Source organism: Neoarius graeffei, chromosome 19 (assembly GCF_027579695.1).
Source record: "Neoarius graeffei isolate fNeoGra1 chromosome 19, fNeoGra1.pri, whole genome shotgun sequence".
NCBI classification, from domain to species: domain Eukaryota; kingdom Metazoa; phylum Chordata; class Actinopteri; order Siluriformes; family Ariidae; genus Neoarius; species Neoarius graeffei.
Genome location: NC_083587.1, coordinates 56,502,295 through 56,515,081, shown reverse-complemented (window position 1 = coordinate 56,515,081; position 12,787 = coordinate 56,502,295). Strand labels below are relative to the sequence as shown.

General features: G+C 42.0%; 1 protein-coding gene across 1 annotated transcript in view; it reads left to right on the top strand.

Annotated features, from left to right (window-relative positions):
* The window catches only part of iglon5 (IgLON family member 5), a 336,125-nt gene extending 326,781 nt beyond the window's left edge, over positions 1-9,344 (top strand). The window contains exons 7-8 of the mRNA XM_060900951.1: positions 4,784-4,935; positions 8,184-9,344. Of these exons, the coding sequence (XP_060756934.1) occupies positions 4,784-4,935; positions 8,184-8,284 (253 nt within the window). The 3' untranslated portion in view covers positions 8,285-9,344. The remainder of the gene's footprint in view (positions 1-4,783; positions 4,936-8,183) is intronic.
* Positions 9,345-12,787: the final 3,443 nt, after the last annotated feature.

The window sequence follows — 12,787 nt, the reverse complement described above, 5'->3', positions numbered from 1 at the left end:
TTGTCTGTTTCCAACATAACTCAAAAAGTAGTGAATGGATTTGGATGAAATTTGGTGGACAGCTTTATTATTATCCTAGCTTCAAATTATTTGATTTTGATGTTGATAATATGTGGCTTGGTGGAGGTATGCACTCTACCGAGTGCCCTTCCAGTTGTTCTGGCTATATCTTTTGTCTAATATCCACTAAATATTCCTGGATTTGAATTGGATTTCTATCTAATTTTGTTCACATTCCAACCAGACTTTGTCTTACTATTAAATGAATTTGAATAGCAGTCACAAGAGTTTGCCTGTAACACTCAACAGTGTTTGAAGACTCAAATAGGAAGCAAGGCAGATCTCAGCAACATTACATAAAGACGCTAAACAAGTGCAAAAAATGCCACAGAGTAAAATACCAAACAGTTTGACTGATTATCAGGACATTTATTCAGCATATACTGAAAATGTATTTACATTATTTTGACATAGTTGCCATGTGAGTTTAAATAGGGGGAACTACTTGCAAAGAAACGTTTGGACCTCTGTTAAGTCTCTGGGATTTTTTTTTTTAACTTGATCACTAAGCGATGCTTTAATAAAAATGTATGTAGTCATAGTTAACCATGCAAAACCTACCTGCATTTTAACCAATGTGTTTTTTGATGCTTATACAGTAGGGCATGGATGTAATTGTTTACTTCTAAGCATATTGATGATGATGATGATGATGATGATGATGATGCCCTTTATTGTCACTAGTCACATGTACCAGCGAAATTATCTGTCAACGTGTCCGTACATATACAACATACAATTGACATAGGGTAGACAGGACAGGAAGACAGGGACAAAGATAAAAAGGAAACACAACATGAGGAGAGATAAGGAAAAAAAGAACCCCCCCCCCCACTATGCTCCTGTCAGGAGTACAGTGTGGGAACATTTAAAAACCTTTGCACATAAGCACACCACAACACAAGTACACTTTAAACACGGGACTTGAGGGGGGGGGAATCAGGGGTAAGGGGTAAGGGCGGAGGGGGGAGGGGAGGAGGTAATCCAGCGCAAGCAAGCAGTCGTCTGCTCCTGCAGCCATGAAGGCGCTGGTCACGCACCCGCTTGTCACACTGGGGGTAAAAATGACGACCGCGGAGAATTAGAGAAGGAATGCGAGAGTGTCTCCTGGCAGTGACCTTCAGGGGGAAATGTTTCCTCAGCAACGGCCTGAACCAAGGCTGGTGCTGTCTCAGGGCGCCGAATGTCAATAAGGTATGAATTTGTTTGGTCTTTCCAGATGCAGTCTTTGCACGTCCACACCGCTCGTCCATATCTGTCCATTCTATTCAAATTGATCTCCGAAAAACGTATTCCTCGCAAAGCTGAAAGCTGCTCCGAGATAACAACCATTTTGTGGTTAAAGTTCTGAATGTCCACAGTCTGAGTGCCAACAGCTTTGCCCACCACTCCAATCATATCGGGCAGCTTTGTGGGGCTTTGAACAGCTGTCACCATTGTCTGATTTCCTCGATATACCAGGGCAATGCCTAATCCAATCAGCAAAAGTCCTGTAATCATGGTTCCGAATAGATATCTTCAGTGTCCTCCACAGAAAGAATCGCCAGGCACACGACCCGCCACCGCTCCCACACATCCATCGTGTAACCAGCCGCAAACGTTCTGGCAGGACAGACGGGTTCCCCCGAACCCAAACTTCTCATCGAGAAAACTGTGTCAATTTCGTTAGAAGACCAGTTTATCAATTCCATGCTTTTTTTTTAGTTTAGAAAGTAATGCAGGAAGAGTCTCTCCAAAAAGTACAGCAGACGAGACAAGACACAGAAGCACAAGCAGGGAAAAAAAGGAGGGAGAGGGAGAGCAGAAAATGTGACCGCCTTCCGTGGAGGCACGGAGAGAAAAAATTATCCACCGTTGTGAATTTTAACACTCTTCCTAACAGAAAACTACAGACTCTAAGTTGGGATTTAGCAGCTGGAGTTCATGATTCTGACTGTTTAACAAGACTTTTTATCAGTTGTATGCTGTAATTAATTCTAAAGTAGTTGGAAAAGTTGATAGTTTCAAAAGAGGATGCTATTTGCCAAGAAGGGTCGCAAAATGAACATAGCATAACATACAGTGGTGCTTGAAAGTTTGTGAACCCTTTAGAATTTTCTATATTTCTGCATAAATATGACCTAAAACATCATCAGATTTTCACACAAGTCCTAAAAGTAGATAAAGAGAACCCAGTTAAACAAATGAGCCAAAATTTTATACTTGGTCATTTATTTATTGAGGAAAATGATCCAATATTACATATCTGTGAGTGGCAAAAGTATGTGAACCTTTGCTTTCAGTATCTGGTGTGACCCCCTTGTGCAGCAATAACTGCAACTAAACGTTTCCGGTAACTGTTGATCAGTCCTGCACACCGGCTTGGAGGAATTTTAGCCCGTTCCTCTGTACAGAACAGCTTCAACTCTGGGATGTTGGTGGGTTTCCTCACATGAACCGCTTGCTTCAGGTCCTTCCACAACATTTTGATTGGATTAAGGTCAGGACTTTGACTTGGCCATTCCAAAACATTAACTTTATTCTTCTTTAACCATTCTTTGGTAGAACGACTTGTGTGCTTAGGGTTGTTGTCTTGCTGCATGACCCACCTTCTCTTGAGATTTAGTTCATGGACAGATGTCCTGACATTTTCCTTTAGAATTTGCTGGTATAATTCAGAATTCATTGTTCCATCAATGATGGCAAGCCGTCCTGGCCCAGATGCAGCAAAACAGGCCCAAACCATGATACTACCACCACCATATTTCACAGATGGGATGAAGTTCTTATGCTGGAATGCAGTGTTTTCCTTTCTCCAAACATAACGCTTCTCATTTAAACCAAAAAGTTCTATTTTGGTCTCATCCGCCCACAAAACATTTTTCCAATAGCCTTCTGGCTTGTCCATGTGATCTTTAGCAAACTGCAGACGATCAGCAATGTTCTTTTTGGAGAGCAGTGGCTTTCTCCTTGCAACCCTGCCATGCACACCATTGTTGTTCAGTGTTCTCCTGATGGTGGACTCATGAACATTAACATTAGCCAAGGTGAGAGAGGCCTTCACTTGCTTAGAAGTTACCCTGGGGTCCTTTGTGACCTCACCGACTATTACATGCCTTGCTCTTGGAGTGATCTTTGTTGGTTGACCACTCCTGAGGAGGATAACAATGGTCTTGAATTTCCTTCATTTGTACACAATCTGTCTGACTGTGGATTGGTGGAGTCCAAACACTTTAGAGATGATTTTGTAAACTTTTCCAGCCTGATGAGCATCAACAACACTTTTTCTGAGGTCCTCAGAAATCTCCTTTGTTCGTGCCATGATACACTTCCACAAACGCGTGTTGTGAAGATCAGACTTTGATAGCTCCCTGTTCTTTAAATAAAACAGGGTGCCCACTCACACCTGATTGTCAACCCATTGATTGAAAACACCTGACTCTAATTTCACCTTCAAATTGACTGCTAATCCTAGAGGTTCACATACTTTTGCCACTCACAGATATGTAATATTGGATCATTTTCCTCAATAAATAAATGACCAAGTATAATATTTCTGTCTCATTTGTTTAACTGGGTTCTCTTTTATCTATTTTTAGGACTTGTGTGAAAATCTGATGATGTTTTAGGTCATATTTATGCAGAAATATAGATAATTCTAAAGGGTTCACAAACTTTCAAGCACCACTGTAATTGTGATTTATTAATTTGCGCTAGCAGCATTGGTGCAAATTGTTACTCTCACTCAGGATTTTTCTACTTTATTATTATTATTATTATTATTATTATTATCATTATCCTAATGTTTTTAGGACTCTATTTCTCTCTCAGTTTTCAACCAATCATCACCAAATTTGACATGCAGAATACCTCTGGGCTGAATCATATTGCTACCGGTATGACTTTTGGTGCTGATCTGGATCACTGATCTGGAATGATCCATGAAAAATGGGATTTTTTCAATCACTTATAACTCTGTCAGTTTTCATAATGTTTTCAATCAGTTTTTTTTTTTTAAATTTTGTTCAAGGCGGTAGGGCACAACTTTTCCTCACGAAGCATCATTCTCTATCTTTTACCTTTCTGGATCTATAGAGTATGGTGACCAGATGTCCCAGTTTGTAACAGCTAACGCAAATTACTATGACTTTCATCACAGTCTCTATGTACTTATTATTATTATTATTATTTTCAATACTGAAATAGGGGCGGCATGGTGGTGTAGTGGTTAGCGCTGTCGTCTCACAGCAAGAAGGTCCTGGGTTCGAGCCCCAGGGCTGGCGAGGGCCTTTCTGTGTGGAGTTTGCATGTTCTCCCCGTGTCCGCGTGGGTTTCCTCTGGGTGCTCCGGTTTCCCCCACAGTCCAAAGACATGCAGGTTAGGTTAACTGGTGACTCTAAATTGACCGTAGGTGTGAGTGTGAATGGTTGTCTGTGTCTATGTGTCAGCCCTGTGATGACCTGGCGACTTGTCCAGGGTGTACCCCGCCTTTCGCCTGTAGTCAGCTGGGATAGGCTCCAGCTTGCCTGCGACCCTGCAGAAGGATAAAGCGGCTAGAGATAATGAGATGAGATGAATACTGAAATAATATACAGTATTGTTAGCACTGTTGTGCACTTTGGTAATTTGGTACGTTTAGACATTTTGACTCTCTATAAGAACTTTGCATGACAAAAAACATTTATCACATTAATCAGCTTTTATTTTATACGTGTAAAACTCTTGCTTGTGTCTTTTCTGGCAGACTGGTGGAGAGTGACAACACGCTGAGGATTAAAAACGAGAAGACACGTTCCCTGCTGCTCTTCACCAACGTCACCGAGAAACACTTTGGCAACTACACCTGCTTTGCCTCCAACCGCCTTGGGGCGTCTAATGCCAGCATGCTTCTCTTCAGTGAGTACAGACAATTGTGAAGCTCCTTGCTAACACATATTCTTGAATGTGTTATAAATATACATTCACAAAGTTGCAGTGTCAAGAGTGCATTAATACCCTTGGGGAAAACAGCGTGCACGTATGCTTTTGTGTTTTGAGTGCTCTTCCTGTGCTCGCTAAGGATTGTGTTCACACAAAGACGCAGGTTTTAATATCACTTCTAAACGTTTTTGTATGTGTGTGTTACCAAAAAAAAAAAACGTAAAATGCTGTCTCTTTTTGTCCCCAGGTACTTTTAGCCTTGTTTATTTTTTTTCTTGTCTTGGCAGTCCTTTTACCCGTTTATTTCTCCCGATCCCGCCATTCACTGGGCCATTATACTCTCTGCCGTTTATCGTCCTCCCATTTTCACTCCGTTCTGTCCTGCTCTGCCACAAAGCCATGATTTCTCTCCCTCCATCCTTCTCTCTCTCATTCTGCTCCTCGCATTACCGCCCCCAGTGAGTGATTTCCCTCGCTCCCTCCTTCGCTTCTGCCATACTATTGCACATTACCATCGTAAGTGAGTCCTCCATCTCTCGCCCCGTTTATTTCCTTTCTCTCTCTCTCTCTCTCTCTCTCTCCCTCCTATTATCTCCACAAGTTTCACCTCGGTGAGTCACTCGCTGTCATTCTCATACATCTTTCAGCTGATTCGTGCCGTCGCTTCCGCCCTCAGCTCTGCCTTTTAGCTCCTCATCATTACGTCCTTCATATTTAAATAAATAAGAGCAACTAGTTTCTAAAAAAATCTTCTCATCGCAGAAAAGATTATGAGTAATTATGTTCAACAACCACTCAAAAGAAGAGGAGGTGGACTTAGAAATTCGGAAATGCATTGGCTTTTTATGTTTCTGAAAATAAATGCGAGTTAGAGGATTAGTCACCATGTTGCTAGCTACAGTAGCTTTAAAAAAAAAAAAAAGAAAAAGCTAAATTACACGTTTACACGTTTAAATTACACGTTATTACACGTTTCTTGGCGATAGAAATATTTAACCCAAAAACAGTTACCGAAATAGGATGCCGAAATAGTTGCATTAACATTAATCAGACAGCTAAGTAGATAGGCATATTTGTTGCTAGTTACACTGTGCTAGCATGACGGTGCAAAATTAGCATAGGTGTTTTGCTAGTCTGCTGTCTTATGCCGCTTTTCCACTACCCACGCGGCTGAGTTGGGCTAAGCCGTGCCGTGCTGAGTTGGGCTGAGTCGAGCTGAGTGGGGCTGTTGGCGTTGCATTTTGACTACAACCGCGCTGAACCGTGCTGGCTGGAAGTGGGTGGACACATTGGGTGGAGTTAGCGAAAGTGGGTGGATGTCACGTGATGTCGTTAGGTGGCGCAAACAGTGACATCAGTGACCTTTTAAGCGGTAGTCTCACGACCTGGATAGTAAACAATAAACATGGAGGACATGGAGTCGTTAGTGTTGCTGGTCTTGGTGCTGTGGCTTGTCACCGACAACGCCAACAGATACTGGCAAGAGCGTATAGATGAGGCGAGGCACATAAGGCTTCAGAAATTCTCGTAATTCGTAATTCTTCTTCTTCTGGGTTTACGGTGTTTACAGATCCCAGCGTGCTCGCGGGGCGTGTGTGGGCATGTGAGGACACGCCTCCTCACCAATCAGTGCACAGGGGAGTGTCTCCTCACGCCCTTAGCCCCACTCGGCTCGGTTTGGCTCGCTTCAGCCCCACTCCAAAACCGTGCGAGTTTTGGGTGCTAAGCAGGGCTGAAGCGAGCTGAGTCGTGCTGCTCTGAGGTAGTCAAAACGCGAGCCGTGTCAGGCTGAAGTGAGCTGAAAAAGGGTAGTGGAAAAGGGCCATTAGATAGGAATGTTTGTTGTTAGTTACTTGTTACACTGTGCTAGCATAACAGCAAAAAACTAGCATAGGTGTTTTGCTAGTCTGCTATCTTTCGATAATTAAAGGGTTTTTTTTTAGTTTCACTAAAATCAGAGTTTCGTTAACATTAATCAGACAGCTAAGTAGATAGGAATATTTGATGCTAGTTACTTCTTACGCTGTGCTAGCATAACAGTGCAAAACTAGCATAGTATTTTGATAGTCTGCTGTCGTTCGACAATTAATTTTTTTTTTTTTTTAGTTTCCCTGAAATCAGGGTTTCATTAACATTAATCAGACAGCTAAGGAGATAGGACTGTTTGTTGCTAGTTACTTGTTACGCTGTGCTAGCATAACAGCGAAAAACTAGCATAGGCGTTTTGCTCGTCTGCTGTCTTTCTATAATTAACGTTTTCTTGAGTTTCACTGAAAGGAGGATTGCCAAACTTACCGTAAAATCCAGGATCATCCACGGAAAATAAAAGATGTGTTCCACTGTATTATTGAACTGATACAGATTTTTTTTTTTATTAATTCAGTACAAATCTAAGGGAGAGAAATATTACAGGTAGACTATTCAGACAGAGTGATTTGTCTGATATAGAAGGAAACCCTACTGCTCTCCCCCACACTAACCTTGCACTAGAAGACTTGAAAAGACTTTTAAAAGACTAAATTCTGACACTTCACATCTAAAGACAGTGTGTCATTAGTCACAGAGTTACACCAGTCTTACACCAAACCACTTTTCAAGAGATTTATCTCTGGTTTTGTAAAGACTGGGGATCTTGCAGGGTCCCTATATGCATGAACCAAGACTAAAGATAATATTAAACATATTTGATTGTATTCGAAAGGAAAGACGAGGGGAAAAAGACAGACTTAAGACAGCTTTCCTGATCATCTTACACCAAATGATCGAGATGACAGGAGTGCGCCCCAACTCGAGCAAAACCCTCATGATTTTATTCGTACATTGGAAATCTGACTGCAACAATGAAATTGCTTGAAAAGTCGCTTGGTTTAAGGTCAGCATCATTATATCCGATGATACGCCTGAGAATGGAGCGAGATTTAAAAAAGGCCAACTAGTCGAGAATTTTTGCATTTTCTGGCCCTTGACGATTTTCTTGACCCTCATCCCTGAGAGTTTTGCAAATACGTGAATAATGATTGGTCAGGGTCAAACTTGTAGTGTTACAAATGTCCCAACCAAGATATGGCGAGAATTTATACCACTGTGATTGCCTGATCTGACATGGTGCTCATCGTGAAAGACAAAAATATCATGTCATCTGATCCTGTCATAAGTCATCTTTCTCCCCCAACCTTTCTAGCTCTTATGTCATGTTTTGTCATGTCACTTCCTGTCTTTTGCAGGGCCAGGGGCAGTGTACGGCGGAAGCATGTCGCTAAGCGCCTGCCTATCGGGACTTGTCTTCTGGCTCAGCCTCTCCATCTCTGTCCTGCTGAAGGTCTAATCTGTCGCCGCCTCAGAAAGGAGTCTTTAAATGACGAACCCATCACTGTGAATAAAAAAGAATTATGCATTAACCCAGGAGCCATCTCTTGCATCTTATAATCACCACCCTCCGCTTTCCCCACACATCCCGTTCCCATTCATCTTTGGCAACCACTGGCCACTGCCTCTCCCACTTCTCCAGCAAAGGTCACCTTTTCGATGTTCATAGCTGTTGTGGTGATGATTGTAAAAAAAAAAAAAAAAAGCTAAAAATGTGAAGGTCCCGAGCGGAGCGTGTCTTTGTCTCAGTGTGCACGTGCTGGATTATGGTTGTATATTTGTGAATGCTATCACTTCAGTGGTGTTTATGAGGAATGTGATATATGGTATATGCTGATGATGATGATGATGGTCAGCTGACCCTGTAAACAAGCTGTGGCTGTTCACCAGCAGGCCATGCCCCAGTGGCCTTCGCTCTCTCGGATCTGAGCAGCAGAATTTTTCTGTCAATGATGTCAAATCTCATCTGTGCTAAGGGTCAACATTGGTATGGGGGTTAAAGGAAACCTTATTCCCCCTCCCCTTCCCCCTCTTTTTGCATTTGCTGGAGGTCTTGACCCAGGGCAAAGCATGTGAGCTCAGTCTGGCCTTCCAGTCCTTCCTTGGTCTCATCACATTACCACATCAATGCATTCACCCTCACTCAGTGTAAATATATATATATGCAGTAGAGGCCATCCCATAATTCCATCCGATTTACAAATTACATTTCTCATTAGCCTCTCTGTTTCAGGCTTTTTTGGCTTGGAGGTTATGTTTCTGGTGTCCCCCCCGAAGCCGTCAATCACTCTTCCTTGTCGCTTGTTGATAGCATGTACTGGTTAGAGCTGTTCCTGTTGTGCCGTCCATCCAAGCCCAAGCCCTCTCTATAGTCCCTGCACTGTGTACATTTAATCTGCAAGGTTAACTGCTAATTGCTTTTTTTTATTTTTGGTGTTAATAATGATGATGATGATGATGATGAAGATGATGATCATGATCATGATGTTAATAAGTATTTGAAATCGATATGATGATAATTATATGTGAGAAAAAAAAATAATCCCAGAGCCATATGTGCGAAAATATTTTGTACTATGCTCTGGAAAAAAAAAAAATTATAATAATAATAATAATACTTTTTTTTTCAAAGTGTTGTGCTCTATTTTGCCATGAGAAGCTTTTTAAAAACAAGGTGATGAGCTGGAGCGCAGCAAAACACTGCTATTGTTATGCTAGCATGCCATAATGTTATGCTAGATTAATTTAACAAGATAAGAGTTGTTCCAAAATGTCAGGTTTTGCTGTGCATCCATGCACTCACAAAGGGAGCAATCAATGAAATGTAATATAATATAATTTGTACCATGTATGTATTCAAACGTTTCTTTTTAAGGCTCTGTACTGTATCGAATGTATGCTAACCGTTTATGCTGTCCCACCATTTTTACTGTAACATTGTCAGCCATCTTGACGTCACAACCAAAAACTCTTGGCGTATTCGAAATCCTGCGTGCTCGCCCCCTTCGTCTGTTTGTTCCTTCCTTCCTCCAGCCGCTTTCGACTTTTGAGAGGGAGCCAAATTAGTGGGAAATAGAGATGTAATTAGCGAGCGGATCGCTAAGCGAGGGTGCCGTCGCTCTTCTCCTCATCCTTCCATCTGCTGAGGAGCAGAGCTCATAAATCAAGCTCAATCCAGGCACTGACAGGGACCCTCTTCAAGGACGACAGTGTCTCGGTGGTGACTAATTAACCGCCACTTAAAGGCGCGTAGCGAAGACACTGCGACCATGTGCTCAGCGGCGCATGGCTTAACACTGAGCGCTAGTTTCCGCATGCGTGTGTCGTATGCAATTTCTTATATTCATGGACAAAAAGCAAGGTTAGGAGCCGATCATTCAGTTGCGTAAGTGCTGTATATAGCATGTTTTGACATCGTTGTGTCCCCATAGCTAATTTTGTCAAAACCAGCAATAACCAAACTAAAACATAAATGTAAAGAAGTATCTAATTGGCGTAATCTGTTAAGTGTTGACCGGAGTGCCATGCTAATCTAATCCTGAAAGTGTTGTGTGATAAATTAATGTCATGTCTGTGATGGAAGGAGCTCTGACAGCGGCTTTTAGAGGTTGACCAGGCCTATATGTGTCTCCATACCTATTCCAGATCGATCTATCTATCTATCTATCTATCTATCTATCTATCTATCTATCTATCTATCTATCTATCTATCTATCTATCAATCTGTATGGATCTATCTATGGTGTACAAATCTGTACTGTATAGCCACAACTGCAACACACACTTGCATGTTCCAAAAATTTCTCATTTGGGTTCAATTTGAAGCACAAAACCAGTCCCAGTGCTCTTTTTTCTCTGTATCTGTCTGTCTTTGTCCCTCTTTTCTTGTTCACAACTGCGCCGCCCGTGTAAAGCTCAATGATCCATAGCAAACCTATCTGTGCTCATGTTTTCTCCTGAATAATAAGTAAACAAAAAAGATAACAAGTATGTCATGTTTCTCAATGTGGGTTATAAAAAAAAAACAGCATGTCAATGTTTGTTATGGGTGGATTTTCCTTTTAAGAAAAAAGTATGAAAATGGAAAAAAAAGTGTGTGTGTGTGGGTATTGGGGGGGTGGGGGGACACGGGACGTTGGCTTGAAAATTTGGAAGATTGAACTATGATTTGATATAAGCTCCCCTGTAGAGATGAGTGATTGAGGTCTGGTTTAGGAGGTGAAGAGAGGCATGTGAGGCAGGAAGGGAGAGATGGGCCGGCACTGACCAGATACTGAGCTCCATCTGTATGCATGCGATTAAGTGGAAGACACCAGCTACAAATCAGCTTGCGGATCCATTTTTTTATAAAGGCAGATTGCATGTATTGATTTTTCCTGCCGCTTCGCTCTGCTGCTTGTGTCCACAAATTTGAAATGGGCTTCAATGCTAATGTCCTACTCGTGTCCACTGAGACTGATGGATAGTACATGTGCTAGTAAGAGGCCTCTAATTGATCCACAAATGCTGCCATTTTTTTTCATTAGTCACATGGATGCTCACAACATATCCATTCATGGAGCTTACAAATGTCCAATCAGGATGCACCTGAATTTACAAGTGTCCAATCAGTAGGCACTTTGTCTTACAAGTGTTCAATCAGGAGGCACCTAAGATTATACATCCAGAGCCACCTGAGCATGCAAGTGTCCTATCAAGCACCACTTAGTTTACAAGTGTCCAATTAGGAAGCACCTGAGATTACACATGTCCAAGAAAGTGCCACGTTGGCTTACAAGTGTCCAATCAGGAAGCACCTGAGATTACACATGTCCAAGAAAGTGTCACGTTAGCTTACAAGTGTTCTATCAGGAGGCACCTAAGATTATACATCCAGAGGCAGCTGAGCATGCAAGTGTCCGATAAAACACCACTTTAGCTTATAAGTCTCCAACGAGGAGGCACCTGAATTTGTGTGTCCAATCACGAGGCATTTTATCTTACAAGTGTCCAAGCAAGAGGCACCTGAATTTACAAGTGTCCAATCTGGACACACCTGAATTTAAAGTGTCCAATCTGGATGCATCTGAATTTAAAGTGTCCAAGCAGGCGGCACCTGAGATTACACATGTCCAATCAAGAGGCACCTGAGCATGCAAGTGTCCAATCAAGCACCACTTTAGCTTATATGTGTCCAATCAGGAGGCACCTGAATTTACACGCACCCAATCAGGAGGCACTTTAGCTTACAAGTGTCCAAGCAGGAGGCACCTGAGATTACACACATCCAAGAAAGTGCCACTTTGGCTGACATGTGTCCAAGCAGGAGGCACCTGAGGTCACACATGTCCAATCAAGAGGCACCTGAGCATGCAAATATTCAATCAAGCATCACTTTAGCTTATGTGTGTCCAATCAGGAGGCACCTGAATTTGTGTGTGTCCAATCAGAGGGCATTTTATCTTACAAGTGCCCAAGCAGGAGGCACCTGAATTTATGTGTGTCCAATCAAGAGGCACCTGAGCATGCAAGTGTCCAATCAAATGTCACTTTAGCTTATATGTGTGTCCAATCAGGAGACCCTGAATTTACACGCACCCAATCAGGAGGCACTTTAGCTTACAATTGTCCTATCAGGAAGCACCTGCGATTACACAGGTCCAATTAGAAGGCACCTGAGCATTCAAGTGTCCAATCAAACATCACTTTAGCTTATGTGTCCACTCAGGAGGTACCTAAGTTTGCACCTGTCCAATCAAAAGGCACCAGAACTTTCTCTGTAGGACTTTGAAGAAATGATGGGTCTTAAATTATTTGTATGATAGCAAAAGGAACTTTTAAAAGCTCCAATGTCGATATTTTACATTTCCATTTATTGATTTAACAGCCATTTCCCCCCCAAAGTGTTCTTATTTTCACAGACTGAACCAGTTCGTGGAATGAAACCAAAAGCAGAAACGACCAGTAATTTGCTAGGAACAAA